Genomic DNA, 22,345 nt, shown 5'->3' with positions numbered 1-22,345 from the left:
GTACAGGTAGACTCTGCAGGATCCCCCTCAAGTGGCTTCAATGACTTGTGAAATATCCAGGGATTACTCATAACAGGTGGATAAACTCCATACTTGAACTATTATTGAATTTATTTTATTTTTACAATGCATTATGTAAACAGGAAGAGAAATAAGACAAGATAAAGATTCTATCCTTGAAATCAATGTGACATGGGTTATAGTAAAGTACTAACCCCCTGTTCAATAAACTCAAGTGACTAGAAAAAGATCCAATATAAAATCCTAAGACTTTTCATAACTTTCCAATCTTCTTATCCCAGGCCACATCCTCTGCAGTTCAGTGACACTGACCTCTTTGCTGTTTCTCTGCTCCCCCAGGCCAGGCATTTTCTATGTTAGGAGCTCTCTCCCTCTCCATGAATGTCTCTGGCTTTCTTGGTTTCCTTCAAATCTCAGCTAAAATTCCATCTTCTATAGAAATCTTTTTCTAGTCTTTAAGTTTAATGCCTTCCCTCTGATTGATTCTGCCTTTAATTTATCATGATAAATAAGTAGGGAGATAAAATCTCTCTCTCTCTCTCTCTCTCTCTCTCTCATTTTGTGAGTTCTTTGGGATCAGGAACTGATGGGATTTTTAAAAATTTTTATTTATTTAAGTCAATGGGGTTAAGAATGACTTGCCCAAGGTCATACAACTAAGCAATTATGTGTCTCAGGCTAAATTTGAACTCAGGTCTTCCTGACTACAGGGTTGGTGCTCTATCTACTGTACCACCTAGCTGCCCCCATTGGGATTTTTTTTAACTTTCTTTGAATCCTTAGCACTTAGAATAGTATTTGGAATATATTAGACACATAATAAGTGCTAGTTAATTGATTGATTGATCAAAGATTAAAAATGGCAATGTAGATTGTTGAAAAACAGAACAAAGTAGCAATAAGGAATTACATGTTACAAGGATGTACACAACATGTTCTAGACTGTGAAATGAAAATGAAGTGGTAACAAAGGATAACTCAAGGTTCAAATAGCTCTTACTGTGGTGCCTTGGGATTTATAATTTAATCATGATTTCTACTTACAGGTAGGAATAGCAAATTTGTGACACTAAATAGAATGAAATTCTTATTATTTTTGTCCAAGTTATTTTGTGAAAGCAAATGCATGTCTGTTCCCTCAAATACTGAAAAGAAATTAGTAAAAAGTTGCAATGCTTTAAAATCAGGAAAATTCCATTCACAATTCCTCTGCAAATCAACTTTAAATCTAAAATTAAATAATGATACACAAATGGTCATCAGTTCACATAATGGCTTTACCACACAAAACTGACTAGAATTGTATATATACCAAATGTAAAAGAAAAAATATTTCTCAAATAAAATAATCCAAATTTGAATTTGGCAAAGAATAGATATAGAAGTTTTGACTCCAGGTTCCCAAAGATAAAGAATAATTTATTTCTTTTTAAGTTAAAGAACAAAAAATAAAAAAATTCACCTTCTTCCATCTATGAAACCAAATGTTTTAAAGTTAGCTTCTACAAATTAAACTTTTCAGCTGAAGTATAATGAGTTTTTCTGTGCCCAAGATATTAGAGTTACTGGGACACTAATACATTGTTGGTGGAGCTGTGAACTCATCCAACCTTTCTGGAGAGCAATTTTGGAATTATGCCCAAAGGGCAACAAAAATGTGCATACCCTTTGATCCAGCAATACCACTACTGGGTCTATACCCTGAAGGGTTGAAGAAAAAGGGTAAAAACATCACTTGTACAAAAATATTTATAGCAGCCCTGTTTGTGATGGCAAAGAATTGGAAATTAAATGAATGTCCTTTAATTGGGGAATGGTTTAACAAACTAAGGCATATGTGTGTCATGGAACACTATTGTTCTATTAGAAACCAGAAGGGATGGGAATTCAGGGAAACCTGGAAGGATAAGCATGAACTGATGCTGGGCGAGATGAGCAGAACCAGAAAAACATTGTACACAGCAACATGAGGGTGATGATCAACACCTTGATGGACTTGCTTATTCCATCAATGCAACAACAAGAGACAATTTTGAGCTATCTGCAATGGAGAATATCATCTGTATCCAGAGAAAGAATTATAGATTTTGAACAAAGACCAAATTAGGAAAAAACCTGTTTATCTTATTATGTAATTTTACTATCTCATACTTTATTGTTCTTCCTTAAGGATATGATTTCTCTCTCATCACATTCAACTGAGATCAATGTATACCACTGGAAACAATGTAAAGACTAATAGAATGCCTTCTGTAGGGGGTGGGGTGGGGGGAGGGAAGCAAGAATGGGGGGGAATTGTAAAACTCAAAATAAATAAAATCTTTCTAAAAAAAAGAAATGTTGGTGGTAACACAACATTCAGGCAGGATATAAAAATTAAGGGGAAATGATTACTTCAATGAAAAATAAGCATGACCTCTTCTGCATTAATAATTTTCAATAATTTTTTATTTATTCACCACATATAAGACAAGAGATAGTCATTAGATGAATGAAAAGAAGGGGCTATACCCAAGAGATGTCACAGAGGTAGAAACAACAAAATCTGGCCATCAATCTACAGGATAAAAATGATAAATCAAGCATTACAAAGCTGGTGACCGAAAGGTTGCTGGTGTCCTTGATAGAAATAAATAAGTTTAGAAAAGTAATGTATTTGACATATTGAGTTTGAGATTATGGGTCTTTCAGCTTGAAATGACCAGCAAATAGCTTGTGACATAGAACTGATACAGACATGGACTGATACAGTTCAGTATTTTGTGAAATAATATATGAATGCTTCAGTCCACTACTTTAATTCCAGGCTCCTCCTATTCTAGGTTGTTAGAGTGACTTGCACACAAAAGTGTGTGTGAGCTTAAGAATTAACAGTAACTGGGCATTCTGGATAAGTAAGTTTCCTCAGCAGTTCTTTAGGAGTTGAAGTTTACCCTATGTGTTCATGATTATTTTTGAAGGAGTTCTTTATAAATTCTACCACAGGGCAGTAAATTTGGTGAAAGTAATGTTTCAAGCTGAACAACTTTCTCTAAAATTATTTCAAGAACAATAAGAAAATGCACCGAAGAACAAAATAATAATAATAATAATAATAATAATAATAATAATAATAATTAACAATACACCCAGAAATTTTACTGCTGAACTCCACAGCTGCCAAGTCAAAGAAAAAATGATCCAAGTTAACTAGAAAGAATCAATGTACAATAATAGTCCATTCAGAATCACACAAGATTACACAGCAAATTCATGGAAAGAATTTAACAATATGTTGTTTAATCATTTTTCAGTTGTGACTATTACCTCATTTGGGATTTTCTTGGCAAAGATATTGGAGTGGGCTTTCCATTTCCTTTTCAGCTCATTTTATAAATGCAGAATCTGAGGTAGTTAAGTGACTTGCCTAGGGTCACATATCGATGAAGTGTCTGATGAAGATTTGAAGAAGACCTAGTGTTCTATCACTATGATGCCTAGTTATCTCTCTCTCTCTCTCTCTCTCTCACACACACACACACACACACACACACACACACATGCAAGACAGCTACTTGTGCGAGTGTGCATGAACATATGTGCTTGATGTTGTAATATATTTTTTCTTAAACATGTATTTTAAGAAACCACTGCTGTGGTTTTGAGCATTTAATGTTCATGTCAAATCAAATTGAAATCTAAGATAATTAAGATAATTCAACATTTGTTTCTTTTCTCCTAACTATATAATGCAAATTTATCAATTTGGTTTCTTTTACACTACATTTTCTATTTTTTTTAAGCAATAAAATGTTAATAATGCCTTGGAAATCATAATTCTATTTCCCAATGATAAGAAACAATTCAAGATCACCTTGATACTTCGGCACTGTGGATACAGGGTTAGCTTTGGATTCAGTTCTACCCCAACACCTGCTATATTTATGACCACAGAGAAGTCTTTTTGCCTTTTAGAACCATAAACAGCTCTATGAGAATATGTCACAAATGATTTCCTGTCCTAAACTTTTATTATTCTTCAGCATAGCATCCACTAATCATCTCTTGGGATCTTCAGGTGCTATTTTAATATTTTAATGACAGAAAATTCACTCACTAGTGAGTTAGACGACATTGAGGAAGCTCTAATTGTTAGTGAAATCACTTATTTTGACTACTGAACACCAGAACTTCAAAATGACAGAACCCCTTTAAATGATCAGTTAAAAGATACTTTCTGAAACTACTTCAAAAATACAAATTCAAGACCTTTTCTACAACATAATAAAATGTCATTAATTCTGAACTTACTAATTTGAAATTACTAATTATTTAACCAAAGATAAACAGATGCTTAATTCCACATTATACCACATTATTGCTAAACAGTAATTTAAAAAAAGATTTTAAGTTATTTAATCTATATATTTAAATTCATGCATATTTAAGCTATATATTTAAGTAAATAAATAAAAAACACTTTAGAAGCCGCATTTACATATGACTACAAATTATTTTAATCTTCAAAAAGTAGACACCCCCCCCAGGAATTTTTACTAGCAAATAATTTCCTAACCTAACTACATTAATATATATATATGTATGTATGTATACTTGAAGCACTAATAGAATCCTACTTTGGATACGTACTATAATAAACTCCCAACTAATTCAGACTGGCCCTCATCCCATTCAAAAATAATTGTTTTATGTATAAGTATGAAAAACTAGTATCTATAATTCAATAAGAAATATGTTTCAGTTAATCCTATATACAATCCTATATAAAAGTTATGAAATTTAATAGAATTTAACATGATAGCCATTATTTTAAGTAACATTTTGAAACAACACAATTTCGTAAAGTGCCACAAAATTATTGGCCTGAGGAACTATAAAAGTTTAGGATGGGAAAATCAGGCAGTAAGACAATAGAATAGCTACCTCTCCTTCAACTTTCATGCCCTAATTTTGCTCTTCATCCATAGTAACTTCTGATCCTCCACCCCTCAGTTTTCTCCCAGGCCCATCACTCCTGCATTGGCTATATTCTCTTCCTTAAAGTGATCCCTTGCTAAAACAGTTCAACTCTACCTGTACCTGATTTTGCCCTGCCAAATTTCAGCCTTGGTTATTTCCATCACACCAATACACAAGTGTTGCTGAACAAAGACAAAGAAAATAACAAAGTCATGCTAAGTGGGTTCACTACAAATTTGTTACAAAATTTAAATTGGACCTTATTTCTGAAAAACTGTCCTTTTATATCTTCATCATTAATTCACTATCCCATTTATCACAAGAGTCCTTCCAAACCTTATTATTCCTGCTCAAACTTCCCATAGTTTCTATTCCCTTCAACCTCTTAGTTAAGAACTTTGTCTCAAATTATACTGAAAAAAAACTAAGGCTATTCCCCAAGCAGCTCCTTCCTCTCCCTTCCTTCTCATCTCATATCACCTAGTACTTTCTGCCATTGACTGTCTTCACTCCACTCCACATTTAGAGGTAGTTTTTTCTCCTGCCAAAGCTAACTTCTGGCCAGGCACAAGTGATCCCATTCCATTCTGTCTTCTCCAACAGACTGCATCTTCTACCATCCTCATTTTTTCACTTATTGTCAGTCTCTCTGTCAATTCTCTACTTCCTCTCCTTTTATTTAACTCTCTATTATCTGGTTTCCAACTTCATTGTTCTAATTAAACTGTTCTCTCCAAAGTTACTAATACTCCTAATAAACATACCCAAAAGACTTTTCTCAATCCTCATCATTTTCTTAACTTTTGACAGTGTCAATCAATTTTTAGTTGATAACTCTTTACTGAAAAAAATATAAAAAGGTCACTTGATAATTCTCTTCTTTTTGGGTTTTCCAAACACTACTCTCTCCTGGTTCTTTTCTGATTGACCTTCATCTATGTCTTGTTAGGTATGGCTCTCAACTGGATTTTTTTTTCCCTCTTCTCCCTGTATACTGTTATATTTGGTGATTTCAGGGGCTCTTATGGATTCAATTAACTGATTTGCCCTATTCTCTGCTGATCTCCTGTCTCACATTTCTGACCACTTTCAGACATCTCAAACTAGATGTCTAATAATAAACTTAGCATTTCCAAAATGCAACTCATTATCTTTCTCCCTAATCCTCTCTTCCTTTCAAATTTCCCTGTTTTACTATCAATGGCACCTCCATCCACCCAGGCTCACTATGTTCAAAGCCTAAATGTCATTCTCAACTCCTCGCTCTTTTACTCCACTCTCATCCCCCATATCCAATCTGTTGCCAAGACCTATCAATTTTACTTTCATAAAAATCTCTCACATTTATTTCTTTATCTTCTATGGAACAGCTCCTTGTCTTTAGCTTCTTACTTCAATTCAAACTCCACTCAGCTGTCAAAGTGATCTTTACTAAAGTCTTATCAATTCATTAAATACTCAATAAGCTCCAGTGGCACCCTATTACTTCCAGGAACAAATATAAAATCCCCTGTTTAGCATTCAAAGCCTGTCATGACCTGGTTCCTCCCTATTTCTTCCAGTCTTTTTTATACCTGATATCCCTGCTGCCCCATGTACTCTTAGATTCAGTGACACTGGCATCCTCATAAAACATAATAGCAAGAATTTAAAATACAAATGTTTCAAATTACATTAAATAAAACCTGTTTTGTAGATCATTAGTCTGTAGATAATAGATATAAATGTCAAATACAGAAAAGACCACTAGATGGCTTGGACGGCACGGCTCAAATTGCAATTTATACATTTGCCACTAGATGGTAGCTAAGGATCACAATACACCTATATCTAATGAAAACTTAGATAAATTTAAGTCCCTAGAAAATATAAATCAGATAGGAAAAGAGAAGGAATTGAGGATATGTATATTTAATGGTCAGTGTTGATAGGATATCTATCCTCGGTTCTAAAATACCAATCTTAGATTTGTTTAGTAAAATAATTTCAGGCCAGAAAATTTTATTGTTAATAAACTTATTAGTTACTAAGATCAATACAATGATCAGATTGCCTTTTTCTTAAAAATTATTGAAATACTTAAGTGATGAGCATAAGTTAAAAAAAGAAAAATTATAAAAATACAGGATTAATTTATCCCAAGAAAATGATGAAATTAGAAGATAAATAGGAACTAGAATTTAGTACTAAAGTTTGATTCTTTCCAACTAATTAAAAATATTTATACATAACTATATGCTTTTTTTTGCTAAGTCTATTATAAATCTTTTAAGTTGTTATATCACATGAATTTGTAAGCTTTAAATCTAATAATCCTTTGTAGAATTTCAGTGTTACACAAAAGTACATGAGTCAATTTTTTATTTCTTATTTAAAGGTTATTTTTCATGATGGCTACAACCTATTGCTTTGTATTGGTAAACTTATGTGGAATATTAGGGGATTTTGTATGTTTCAGATTGAAGACAATACATTCTCTTCTACAGCACAAATCACTTTTCTAAATAGCATATTTTCTTTTTATTTTTGCAAGGCAAACAGGGTTAAGTGGCTTGCCCAAGGCCACATAGCTAGGTAATTATTAAGTGTCTGAGACCGGATTTGAACCCAGGTACTCCTGACTCCAGGGCCGGTGATTTATCCACTATGGCACCTAGCCGCCCCAATTAGTGTATTTTCTTAAGAACAGATTAATCCTCTCCTCCTAATCCTCTCTTCCTTTCAAATTTCCCTGTTTTACTATCAATGGCATCTCCATCCACCCAGGCTCACTATGTTCAAAGCCTAAATGTCATTCTCAACTCCTCGCTCTTTTACTCCACTCTCATCCCCCATATCCAATCTGTTGCCAAGACCTATCAATTTTACTTTCATAAAAATCTCTCACATTTATTTCTTTATCTTCTATTAATTTGTTATTGTTTTTATATAATTAACTTCCTTTGGATAATAGGCAGTATAATAATTTAAATATTATTTGTTAACAATAAAGTAAATTATTATTTGGTGACAATACCTCTAAACCTTAGTACTAAATTCTAGTTTCCATTAATCTTATTTCGTCATTTACTAAAATTAAGGGGGTTTGGTAAAGGCTTTTTGTAGAAGGTAGGATTTTGGCTGAGACTTGAAGAAAACCAGGAAAGTTAGGAGACAGAGATAAAGAGGGAAAGAATTCCAGGCAAAAGGAACATTTAATAAAAAAAAAAGTCCAGATTTGGGAGATGGGGTATCTTGTTCAAAAAATAGCAAGAAGATCAGTGTTACTGACTCTCAGAATTGGGGAAGAGGAGCAGAGTAATAAGCTGAATTAAATCAAACTTCAAATTTTTTCATCACTTTGAGAATTTAAGTAAATTAAATGTAATAGAAATGTATATGAAATATATATTTATTATTATTATTAAATGTGTGTATATATACATTTAAAATGAAAAGGTATAATTTCTATGTCCATTGAATTAAATATTGCAAATCAAAAATTAAATTGAGAATTCCTACATACATCAGAGATCATAATAGGCAGTTTTAGTACAGGCAATTTACACTAGAGCATACTAGCTCAGAGTCAGGAAGACCTGAATTAATTCCTTATCTCTGATAAATACTAGTTATTAACCTTTCAATTCTCCAGGCAATCTTGAATACTGTAACTTATGGAAAATTACCAATTTGTATTGGTAGACAGAATTTCCACTTCAGGACTTCCCTAAACTTATAAAATCACTCAGATATTCTAAGAAATAAAGTAATTTAAACAAAACAGCACCACTTATATTTCAAATCTAAGGTGATTTGATTCTCATCTCTATTCAATTCAAATATTTAGTAAGTTTGTATCTTTGATGTTTGAAGACAAAGTTTACTTATGAAAATAGTCATCTGTTAAAAATGGGAAGAGACAGGTATAAATTAGAACTTGAAAAGCGGAAAATATTTATTAATGTGGAGAGTGAAATGGGAAATCAGTAGAATTGCAGAAATATTCAAGAATGGAACTGTTCAGCTTCCAAGTGTCCATTAAAGAGGTAGCTGGAGTTAAGCATCAAATTAATATTCAGATTTGAAATACTTATAACCCATTAGTTTAACAACAACATAGAAGTTTATGTTGTAAAGCAGAGATGTCAAACTCAGCAAAACTCCCAGTGAAGCAGAAATCAGCTTAAAATGTAACTGAGAAATGTTCAACAAAATAAATAAAAATACAATAAATCATTTATTATGATAATTTGTGATTTTCTACATCAATCTGCAGCTGTGGGGATCTATTTCCATTTGAATTTAACACCATGGTCAAAGCTCCCATTTAAAGAGAGTTCAGTAGTCCCCAACTGATAAATGGTCAAAGGATATGAGTAGAGTTTTCAAATGAAGAAATTAAAGTTATATATAATAATATAAAAAATGCTACAAATCATTACTGATTGGAGAAATGCAAACTAAAATAACTATGAAGTACCACCTCACACCTATCAGATTGGTTAAGATGACAAAAAAGGTAAAATGATCAATGCTGGAGAGTTTGTGGGAGGATTGGGGCATTAATGCATTGTTGATGGAGTTGTGAACTGATCCAACCCTTCCGGAGAGCAATATGGAACTATACCTAGTCATACCCTTTGACCTAGCAATACCAAAACTAGACTTATCCAGAAGAAATCATAAAAAATGGGAAAAGTCCCACATGTTACAAAATAGTCATAGCAGCTCTTTTTGTAGTGGCAAAGAATTGGAAACTGAGGGATACCCATCAATTGGGGAATGGCTGAACAAGTTATAGTATATGAATGTTAGGGAGTACTATTGATCTATAACAAACCATGAAAGGTCAGGTTCTAGAGAAGCATGGAAAAGAATTACATTAACTGATACTGAGCTAAGGGAGCAGAACCAAGAGAACACTGTACACATTAACAACATTGTGAGTCGATAACCTTGATGGATACAGTTCTACCCAGCAGTTCAGAGAGCCATGACAAACCTAGAAGACCGCTTATAGACAATGCTATCCACATCCAGAGTAAGAAAAACAAAACAAAACAAAGCAAATCCTATAGAATCTGAATGAACACTATGTTCACTTGTTAAGAATTTCTCTTTTGTTTTTCTTTCCTATCTTTCTTCTCCCTTAGTCCTAATTCCACATTAAATTAGTCAGGGAATGACATCTATAAACATATTAAACACAAATGAATATGTACAATGCTCATGAGACTGCCATTGAGAGGGGTGGGAAGGGAGGGTGGAAAGAAATTATGTAACTTAAAATATGTATATGCATGTAGATGAATACTGAAAAAATTTATAACATGCAATAGGAAAAATAAAGTATTAATTGAGAGGGGAAAAAAAAGAGATCAGAAGCCCAATCCAAGCCCATTTCCAAGCTATATTGCTTGGTTTTGAAACCATCACCCCTAGAATTAAGGAAAAACTTTCTTAATGTGTTATCTTCCCCCCGCCCCCACTGAAGGGTAAGCTACCTTGAAGGCAGGAACTGCTGTTTTTCCCACAGTAGAATAAGCTCCATGAGGGCAAAGACATCTTTCCTGTTTCTGTCTCATGCACTTCCTTATTGTCAAGGTCATCCTCCCAGTCATTCAGGCTCACAAGATATATGAGTCATTTTCGACCTCTCCCTCTCAAGTGCAGGAGCCTCTACCTTTGAAGAGCTTTTCCATCAGCTCCCTTTTTCCCTCTGACAGTCATAACTTTGTTCCAGGTCCTCAATCCCCTCATGTCTAAACTCTGGCTAAGCCCCTCTGCTACCTTTCTAGTCTTCTTACCCTATTCCCCACCCCATACTCCATGATCCAGCCTTCTTGTTTCTATCTCCCAACTCTGGTCTTTTTTTTACTGGCTGCCTGGAATGGACCCTACTCTTGGAAGCCCTGGAGTCTCAGCTTCAAGTTGGATCTTCTGTACTATGTGTCCTACTTCTTAACTCCAATTTACTCTAGAGATCTCATATATACGTAGTTGTTTGCAGGTTGTCTCTTCAACTACAACATGAGGGCAAAGACAGTTTATGCCATTCTTTATATACTAAGCATTTAGCACATGATTGATAGATATCAAGTACTTAATAAAAGCCTGTAGATTGGTTTGGACGTCTTTTTGTACTTATAATGCCTGTAGTACAAGGCTTCCTACAGAGTAAGCATTTAAATGTTGTGGAAGGTGACTACTTGATAGAAGTATTAAAAACATCATTAGAAGAGAGTGTTAAGAGCTATATTGTGGTCTGTTGCAGAATCTAATTTTCAAAAATCTGTTCCTTTTTTTAAACATCTATTTCAATTGATCCTCTTAGTCTCTTATTTAATGTTATTCTTAAGGATTTTGTAGAAAAGGAAAAATAATTTATATTTAAGTATTGACTTATGATATAAATAATAATCAATATTTTTGTCTTTTTAAAGCTCCTAAATATAACCAAAGTAAATAAATTACTTAATCTACTCTGCTATGTTCTTTTAAAAATCAAATGGTCTGGGGGCGGCTAGGTGGTGCAGTAGATAAAGCACTGGCCCTGGAGTCAGGAGTACCTGGGTTCAAATCTGATCTCAGACACTTAATAATTACCTAGCTGTGTGGCGTTGGGCAAGCCACTTAACCCCGTTTGCCTTACAAAAAAAAAACACCTAAAAAAAATCAAATGGTCTACATTTGTTATTTGGGTGTGTACAGGTGGTTTGGAAATAAAAAAAATAACTTACTGAAGAATGCCAGCATGAAGATACCATCATTGCCCACTCTGAGCTGATCTGCATCACTGAAGTCATCTCTTGGAGGAAACTCTTCTTCCTGAATTTGTAGGACATGTAGTTAGTATTTCCCATTAAAATCATAGTAAATGTTACAATTACAGTATAATCAAATAAAATCCAAATTTTGTTGTTTGTTTTATTAAAACATTATGAACTTACAGATTTTACTAACGAACCTATAATTTCATGAAATTAAATTCAAAGTAACAAAATATAAGACCATTTGAAAAAATAACTGGTGTTCAAGGAAAACAAAGTTTATAGATGTTGAAATTTAAAAATTTTAGCAACTAATGCAACTATTTTAATAAAGTATATAGCTAACTTTAATATTTAAAATCAAATTAAATGAAATCATATGAATCTTTTTTTAGTATTTAAAATTAGGGGTCTGAATTATATCTAATTTCAATTCATTTAAACATTTTTAAAACTTTATAATTATTTTTTCCCCAAAGATTTTATTTATTTTGAGTTTTACAATCTTTCCCCTAATCCTCCTTCCCTCCCCCCACAGAAGGCAATTTGCCAGTCTATACATTGTTTCCATGGTATACACTGATCCAAATTATTCGAATGTGATAAGAGACATATCATATCCTAAAGGAAGAAAAATAAAGTATAAGAGATATGAAAATTACATAATAAGATAATGATTTTTTTTCTAAATTAAAGGTAATAGTCTTTGGTCTTTGTTCAAACTCCACAATTCTTTCTCTGGATATAGATGGTATTCTCCATCGCAGATAGCCCAAAACTGTCCCTGATTGTTGCCCTGATGGAATGAGCAAGTCCACCAAGGTAGACCATTGCCCCCATGTTCCTGTTAGGGTGTGTGTTTTTCTGGTTTTGCTCATCTTGCTCAGTATCAGTTCATGCAAATCCCTCCAGGTTTCCCTGAATTCCCATCTTTCCACAAACAGGGCTGCTATAAATATTTTTGTACAAGTGATGGTTTTACCCTTTTTCATAATCTCTTCAGGTACAGACCCAGTAGTGGTATTGCTGGGTCAAAGGGTATGCACATTTTTGTTGTTCTTTGGGTGTAATTCCAAATCACTCACCAATGTACTGGTGTCTGAGATTTCCTACATCCCTTCTAACATTGATCATTGTCCTTTCTGGTCATATTGGCCAGTTGAGAGGTGTGAGGTGGTACCTCAGAGATGCTATAATTTGCATTTCACTAATAAGTAATGATTTAGAGCAATTTTTCATATGACTATGGATCGCTTTTATTTTCTCATCTGTAAAATGCCTTTGCATATCCATCTTTGACCATTTGTCAGTTGGGGAATGGCTTGTTTTTTTAAAAAATTTGACTCAGTTCTCTGTATATTTTTTAGAGATGAGTCCTTTGTCAAAAACACTAGTTGTAAAAGTTGTTTCCCAATTTACTACATTTCTTTTGATCTTGGTTACAATGGTTTTTGTCTGTACAAAAGTTTTTTAATTTAATGTAAACAAAATCATCTAGTTTTTTTTTTTTAGTAATGTCCCCCATCTCTTCCTTGGTCATAAACTGCTTCCATTTCCATATATCTGACAGGTAAACTACTCCTTGATCTTCTAGTTTGCTTATAATATGGTTATGTCTAAATCTTGTATGCATTTGGATCTTATCATGGTATAGGGTGTAAGGTGTTGGCCTAATCTAAGTTTCTTCCATACTAACTTCCAATTTTCCAAACAGTTTTTATCAAAGAGAGTTTTTCTCCCAATAGTTGGACTCTTTGGGTTATCAAACATTGGATTACTATAATCATTTCCTGCTATTGAACCTAGTCTATTCCACTGGTCCACCACTCTATTTCTTAGCCAGTACCAGAGTTTTGATGACTGATGCTTTATAATAAAATTTTAGATCTGGTAGGGCTAAGCCACCTTCTTTTGCACTTTTTTTCATTGAATGCCTGGAAATTCTTGACTTTTTATTTATCCATATGAATAATTTTTTTGAATTTTGATTGGCAAGGCACTAAACAGTAGTTTAGTTTGGTAGAATTGTCATTTTTATTATATCAGCTCGACCTATCCATGAGCAGTTGATGTTTGCCCAATTATTTAAATCTGATTTTATTTGTGTGAGAAGTGTTTTGTAATTCTTTTCAAAAAGTTTCTGAGTCTGCCTTGACAGGTAGACTCCCAGGTATTTTATATTGTCTGAAGTTACTTTGAATGGGATTTCTCTTTCTAACTCTTCCTGCTGTATCTTGCTAGTCATATATAGAAAAGTTGAGAATTTATGAGGGTTTATTTTATATACTGCTACTTTACTAAAGTTGCTAATTGTTTCCAGTAAAATCTTCATAATTCTTGACTGGGCCATCTTACTTCTTTAGTGATGCTTAAAATTATACAAAGATATCAACGATCTTTTAACCTGCATAATAATGTTTTACAGATTTCAATCTTTGTTAAAATTTAACAATTAAAAAACTGTCGTATATTTGATTAAGATTCAAATAGCCCAGGGATGGAACAAGCTACACAAATCTAAAGAGAAAATTTTAGAACCTTGAATTTACTTATATACCAATTTGGATATGAAAGAATATGTGTAAAGTGATAAAACATTAAGTGTTTCATAATAAAATCAGGGTGAATAGGTAGGGAGATAAAGACTGAACCTACCATAGTAATCAAACTCAACAAGAGAAATATTATTAATGATTGCCTCTGACAATAACATAAGAGTGAAGAAGGTATATATTTATAATAGTTTTCCCACTGCTCAGAATAGGGCTCATAAATGATCTATCTCAAATTAAAAACTGTTCAGTGTTTGTAGAAGTAAGGGTTATAGACTGTACTGGGTATGCCACAAAAAATATGTCATTCCAATCTGTTGATGGCAATAGTTCTCTTGGAAATCTGGCGTGTTCCCAGTCCCTTTACTCAATAAATTCCAACACAATGGGGTTCATATACATATCTACATATGTATATGTATATATGGAGCCATTGTGTAGGAATCTTAATGTATGTAAGTATTCCATAATGCCAATAATAGCAGATAAGTAAAACCAATAAGATTATAGTAATGTGCACAAATAAATCAGGTCATTTTAAGGGAAGGAAAAAGATGTTTCAGACTTTAAACAGTCTGGTTCTTTATACTCAAATCAAAAAATAATCCCAAATAGACTAATTTAGAAATGATATTAGTCAACCATGAAATATCTTTTAACATATATTTTCAACAATCTATAACATTCCTAAGTGAGTAAAGAAATAAATATCTACTTACTATATTATTAAAAACAAAAAGATTGTCAGTATGACATCAAGTAGGATAAGAAAAAATTTAGATAGTTTAAGACAATTAACATAAGTACTGACAGTAGCATAGAGTTAGTACTGAATTTGGAGTTTATTCCCCAAACAATTCCAGGATCTCTTCTGCTTAGTATGTATTTTATAAAAATTGTGCAGAAAATACTTTTTATTCCTGTACAAGTGGAAAGGACACATATTAAGATTCACTATTATATCACATCACATAAAGGATATGCTATATTTCATGTCATTTATAGCACTTTATAATAGAATAGTGCTCCTACAGAAAAACTTTAATAGCTTCTAATACCCTACTTCATTAGGAGTCAACTATTCTAGTTAATTATCAAGATGCCCCCTTATCTCAAACTGTATGGGGTAAATTATAATCTCTTTAAACTTCAGTTTTCTGATCCCCATTCAAGGAAGATAATATTCATGCTAACTACTTTACAGAGTTTTGAACATCAAAATATATAATGAATGCAAACTGCTTACACACAGTACTTCAGTAGCTAGGGGCACAATTTGCTACCTAAGTTTAGACCTCACTCAGAACATCATGCTCTATCAAAACTTTCTATCTACCCCAGGGTTGACCAGTGATCTGTACATAGTATACATATATTCAGTAATTTTTAAAAATTTGATTTTACCCACGTTATTTCTCTTTCCTGATGTTTTCCCCTCTCCATTTCACAAATCTAAATCCTATTTTACTTCCAAGATCACTAAAGTGTTTCTGAAAATTCTGCTAACTCCTCCTTAATCTCTTTGACTATATTATGCAATTTAATCAGAAATACTTACTTTGTGTATAAACATAATTTAACAATTAATATTCTTGTATTTAATTTACTAATGATTTCCTATGTTTGATGTGGCAAACACCAAACAGATTATCTTAACAGACAGGTTAATAACTAGTCCAGGATAAAGATAAAAATCAAAAATAATAAATGACATTATATATCACAGACTTAAAGTAACTAAACTTTTTATAAAGCTGCAGACACAGGGGTGTCTAGGTTGCACAGTAGATAGAGCACTGGCCTGGAATCAGGAGTACCTGAGTTCAAATCCGACCTCAGACACTTAATAATTACCTAGCTGTGTGGCCTTGGGCAAGCCACTTAACCCCATTTGCCTTGCAAAAAAATAAAATCCTAAAGCTGCAGATGCAGGAAAAAAAAAAAAAAGGATACCAACTATCACTAGTTCCTAAAAAAGTATAACTGATAATAAATGAGCTAACATTATAAACAGAATCAAAAACCTAAAAACTAACAAACATTTGCTTTCTTTGTTAAAGTGACAGTGAAGGGAAACATTAGCTTGGAATCTAAACAGATGCATAAAATCCTACAAAACAAGATGCTTGAAGAATATGAACCATATGACCTCACCAGAAGAAAAATTAAACATACAAAAAACTTCCCAAGAATCCTTCTGAGCACATCATCCTAAAGGGCATTTCAGTTTCAGATAATGAACAGATGAAAGATGAGATGGAACTGTAAATAATTCTAAAACTCTTCTTTTTCATCAATGACAGGAGAATTAACACATTTTAACTTTTACTATCACAGTTCATCATTAATGAGAAGTAGCTAGAACAAATATAAACCATGAAGATCTTACTACAGAAGACATGATGTTGAGGGTACTAAGGAATCAAATCATAAGATGTCAGACAGAGAGGTAAATACCAAAGGTTTGTAAGAAATTTCAGACATTATTAGTCAGCAAGACATACTGTAGAGTACTTGGCTTAACTGAATCCTGTCTTTGACATTCCCAACTATAAAACTTAAATAGTAATGTTTGTAATATATAAACCTAACAAAGTCATTGTATTCAAACTAGATAAAGGTCCCCAAGAGTATAACTTGAAGGAAATTTACAAGAGGGCAGAGACAAATTCTGGAAAGGATGAGAACTTGTGGCAAGGACATCATCTGAAATAATGTAAAAAGTACCTACATAGATGAAATTATGATTCCATCAAATATGATCCTATATTAATCATTAAATTTTTTCAAGACAGAAACATGCATTATACAATTTCTTACTTGTTAGGGGATTTTGTCTACCAAAATTGCTGAGCACATATTCAACATATATTGGTTGAATTGTTAATATTTAACATGACAGACAGTCATCAAAACTGTCTGGTACTGGCTAGGAAATAAGAGGGGTGGTTCAATAGAATAGGTTAGGTACAAAAAAAAACAGTAGGAAATGACTATAGTTATCTACTGTTTGATAAACCCAAAGAATTCAGCTTCTGGGGTAACAACTCATTATTTGACCAAAAACTACTGTCAAAACTGGAAAATTGTATGACAGAAACTAGGCATAAACCCACATCTCAAACCCTTTACTAAAGTAAGGTTAAATAGGTACAGAATTTAGACATAAAAGGTGATACCATAAATCAATTAAGAGAACAAGAACAGGGGACAAGGGATAAGTTTATAATGAAAGAGAGTATTATAAAATGCAAAATGTATAATATTGATTATAATAAATTAAAAAGTCTTTGCATAAATAAAACCAATGCAATCAAGATTACAAGGAATGCAAAAAGCTGGGAAATAATTTTCATAGCTAGTGTTTGTGATAAAGCATTCATTTCTTTTTTTAAAATTTATTTATTTAAGGCAATGGGGTTAAGTGACTTGCCCAAGGTCACACAGCTAGGCAATTATTAAGTGTCTAAATCCATATTTGAATTCAAGTCCTCCTGACTCCAGGGACAGTGCCCTATCCACTGTACGATCAAATGGAAAATGACTGAACTAATTATGGTATATGAATGTTATGGAGTACTATTGTTCTGTAAGAAATCAAGAGAGGGCAGACTTCAGAAAAGCCTGGAAAAACCTGAAAGAACTGATACTGAGTGAAGTGAGCAGAACCAGTAGACATTGTACATATTAAAAATAACCTTGTGAAATGATCAACTATGATGGATGCAACTGCTCTTAGCAATTCATGATCAAGGACATTCTAGAAGAGCCCTGCTATGAAAAATGCCATCTACATCCAGAGGAAAAAACTATGGAGTCTGACTGTAGAGCAAAACATACTATGTTCACTTTATAAAATTTTTTATGGTTTTTCCCCCTTAGTTTCTAGCTCTTTTTTCACAACATGACTAATATAGAAATATGTTGGGGCGGCTAGGTGGCACAGTGGATAGAGCACCGGCCTTGGAGTCAGGAGTACCTGGGTTCAAATCCAACCTTAGACACTTAATAATTAGCCGTGTGGCCTTGGGCAAACCATTTTACCCCACTGCCTTGAAAAAAAAATCTAAAAGAAAAAAATCTGTTAGACACAACTGTGTACAGGTAACACCCTATATCAGACTGCTCGCTGCCATAGGAAAAGGGGAGGGAAGAGAAGATGGTAGGAAAATATAAAGCTTAAAAACTTGCAAAAGGATGAATGTTGAAAATAATCTTTGCATGTAATTGGGGAAAAGAAAGAAAAAAGCCTAGAAAGACTTGCATTTGCCAATGATAAGTGAAGTAAGCAGAGCCAGAAGAATATTGTACACACTTACAGCAACACTGTAGGATGATAAACCATGGTTTTTTAAAGCTAAATATATATAAATATATACACAGTCACATGAAAAAATGTTCCAAATTATTACTGATCAAAGAAATACAAATTAAAAAACTTAGGTCTTCCTAGTAGTTCAGTGATCAAGGAAAATTCTAAAAGACCTATGATAGAAAATATGATACACATCCAGAGAAAAAACTATAGAGTCTGAATGCAGATCAAAACCTTTTTAAAACTTTTATTTTTTCTTTTGTCTTTTAGTTTGATTCTTCTTTCACATGATTAACATGAAAATATTTTAAATAACCCATATCGTATTACTCATTGTCATTGAAAGGGGGAGGAGGGAGATGGAAAAAGGTGGAACTCAAAAGCTTACAACAATGCATGGTGAAAATTATCTTTGCATGTAATTGAAAAAATAAAATAACATTCAAAACAAAAAAATTAATATGGCACATGGCATTATTTAAAATTTATTTAAAATAAACAAATTACTATTAGTTCACAGCACAACTAGTCAACCACAAAATTTATTTTGGAGAGATTTTTGGAAATGAGACAAATGAGAGACAGATTCTCATAATCACAGTGTTGAGAGACCTCAAAGGTCAACAAGTCTTCCCTATAATCTGAAACAAGAATGTCTCTTTAAAAAAAAAAACTGGAGCCTGACAAATGGGATGTCTGGTCTCCAACAACTGACACTGAGTTAAAAAATCTCTACTTCCTGAAATTATCCATTAAATTGGGGATAGTTCTATAAGAAAGGCATTCATTATGTTAAGTGTAAATCTTATTCATTGTACTTCTATCCTTCCTAGTCCTACTCCCTTGAGCCATAAAATTCTCTTTCATAAAATCACCTTTCATAGTTATCATGATTACTAACCATCTCTTTGATTATCCGTTCTAGATTTTTCCTGGGTATCAAAATCAGACTCCTGGTCTAAAAATATAAGATTCCATTCTCTTCTTGTTTTTTTTTTAATTGGGACATTTATCCTCTTTTGATCTTTTGGTACTTCTCAGTTTCATTACTATCTTTCAAATATGAATGACTTAGCAATCATTTCTGTCAGTTCTTTCAGTAAACTGGGGAGGACATGGTTCATTGAAAGCAGGTGATTTGAATTCACCCAAAGTACCTAGGTACTCTACTATGGTCTCCATATTTATCTTAATTACATAATCCAAAAAAGAGTCAAAGCTAAGTATGACTATTACCTCAAACATTTGGACTACAACGTTTCTCTTATCAAATATTAAAATGAAATAAAAGTAGGAAAGACTTATCACTATTAAATGACTATGAGATTTCAAAAAGTTCTTGACAGAATAAACAGGCTGATTCTACTAAGATGACATCTAATCATATTAAACGTTAAGTCTTACTCTTGATTTTTTTAAATGAATTTCACAGATGAAGATGGAGGAGTTATGCCTCTTGTTTGAAAAAAAATCTAGTGGTTTTATTAGTAAGCTCAATATGAATCAACAATATGTTATGACAAACCAATAATTCACTTTTACTTAAATCTAAAGACATATAATTCAACAATTAGGACAGTCATAAGCAGGGATGTTCAGGTAAATGTTTAACAAATGACTCTTCATTTTTCATAAAATGTTCCAAAGATAGACTTTTAAATTTAATCTGCATTATTAATGTTTCCTTCATCATTTTCTTAAGTCTAGATTAATCAACAACACAGGACTCAAGCTCAAATCTATAGGATTTACTAATTTACAAGGTGAAAATTATTCACACTGAAAATTTAATAACTGACCAAATTCAAAATAGTTCCAAGACATCCCTAGTCATATGGCTTGCATATTCTGTTCTAGTCACACAAAATCTGTGCTGTTCTATTTAGTTCTAGAACCATATATATTTATAAAGGGACTATTAAGTTAGAACAAAAATTCTTAACCTTTTGCTGTTATGGATCTTTTTAGCAGTCTGGTTAAACTTTTTGAAACCCTTAAGAATCTTCTCATGAGCTCCTTCTCAGAATAATGCTTTTAAATGCATAAAATACATAGAATTACAAAAAATCTAAATATGCCATCTAGAGTATCAAAATATAAACACATTAAACATATATGAAAAAAACACCAATATCTGAGAGATTAATCAAAGTAGCTATGCTTTGAAGGAAACTAGTAATTCTAAGAAGCAGAGGTAAGAAAACTATATATTCTAGGAATGGGAGACAGTCTATGCAAAAATGGGAGATAGAATGTTGTACAGGAGAAATAAGGCCAACTTCACTGATGAGAATGACATAACAGAGAGTAAGGTACGATAAGATTGGAAAGGTAGGGTGGAGCCAGGTTATGAAGGTATTTAAAATGCCAAAGAGGAATTTAATTTTGGTCCTAGAGATAAAAGTGAACCACCAGAATTTACCGAGAAAGAATGTATAAAACCTTTGCATTAGGACCAGAAGATTGGAGGGGCAAGAAGAATAATTAGGAAACTATAGAAAGGCTCACAACAATATAACGGCCACAAAATACAACTGCCATAAAATTGAATGTGATGAAATTATAATGAGCTTAAAAAAGAGGTTAGAAGATGGATTTCTCTCTCTTCTCTGCAGAGATAGGTGATTATGAATGTGGATTATGCTGTGGCTGGTTTTGTTGAAATTTTTTTTTTAATCTGTCACAAGAGCAATATGGAACTAGGCTCAAAGAACAATAAAACTGATCATTTCCTCTGACCCAGCAATTACCCAGCAAAGAATTCGAAATTGAGGGGATGCCCATCAATTGGGGATTGGCTGAATAATATGTGTTAGGGAGTACTATTGTTCTAAAAAAAAAAACCCATGAATGGTTAGACTCTAGAAGCATGGAAAGAATTACATGAACTGATACTGAGCTAAGGTAGCAAACCAGAACATTGTATATATTAACACCAACATTGTGAGTCAATCAACCTTAATGGATGCAGCTTCTCTCAGCAATTTAGTGAGCTAGGGCAACCCTGGGAGATCTGTTATGGACAACGCTATCTACATCCAGAGGATGAAAAACAAAACTTACAGAATCTGAATGAACATTACAGTCACCTTTTTTAAATTTCTCTTTATGTTTTTCCCTCCTATCTCATGGTTTTCTTTTCCCTTGGTTCTAGTTCCTCATACAGAAAATGATTAATCTATAAACATGTTAAACACAAATGAAAATATGCAATATTTACTAGATTGTTCATCACTGAGGGAGAGTGGAAAAAAATTAAATAACTTATAAATATGCCTATTCATGTGGATGAATGTTGAACAACTTTCATAACATGTAACTGGAAAATGAAATAAAATATCAATTGGGAAAAAAATCTGTCACAAAAAATAGTTCAATAGGTAAATCAAGGAAGAGGGATATATTCAGAACTTAAGATTATGTTAAAACAAAAGCTATCAATAAAAATAATGGCTTTTATAAAAATGAGTTGTCCTCCTTGGTACTGGAGATGCAGCCAGGAACAACAAACAGTGAAAATTAAAAAGATGTTAATTAAATTTAGGCTTAGTTTAAAGAAAAGCTTCAACAATCTAAAAATGCTATATCAGATAAGAAGGGAAATGAACTTGAAGATGTAACAAAGAACACGAATACTGAATATGGAATTAAGTAATGGAATTTGAAACCCAGTTTTGCTATTTGGTACCAGTGTGACTTTGGCAACTTATTTAACCACTCTGATCCCTTATTTTCTTTTCTAAAAA

The 22,345-nt window shown here is 32.8% G+C and overlaps 1 protein-coding gene across 2 annotated transcripts in view; it reads right to left on the bottom strand.

The window, feature by feature from the left end:
- Positions 1-22,345, bottom strand: part of NDFIP2 (Nedd4 family interacting protein 2) — a 98,097-nt gene that overhangs the window by 13,958 nt on the left and 61,794 nt on the right. For both annotated transcript variants that reach the window (XM_074191879.1, XM_074191878.1), the window contains exon 4: positions 11,703-11,790. In XM_074191879.1, the coding sequence (XP_074047980.1) occupies positions 11,703-11,790 (88 nt within the window). The remainder of the gene's footprint in view (positions 1-11,702; positions 11,791-22,345) is intronic.

Source organism: Macrotis lagotis, chromosome 6, assembly GCF_037893015.1.
Source record: "Macrotis lagotis isolate mMagLag1 chromosome 6, bilby.v1.9.chrom.fasta, whole genome shotgun sequence".
Taxonomy (NCBI): domain Eukaryota; kingdom Metazoa; phylum Chordata; class Mammalia; order Peramelemorphia; family Peramelidae; genus Macrotis; species Macrotis lagotis.
The sequence above is the reverse complement of the archived record's forward strand: the minus strand, read 5'-3'. Positions and strand labels throughout refer to the sequence as shown.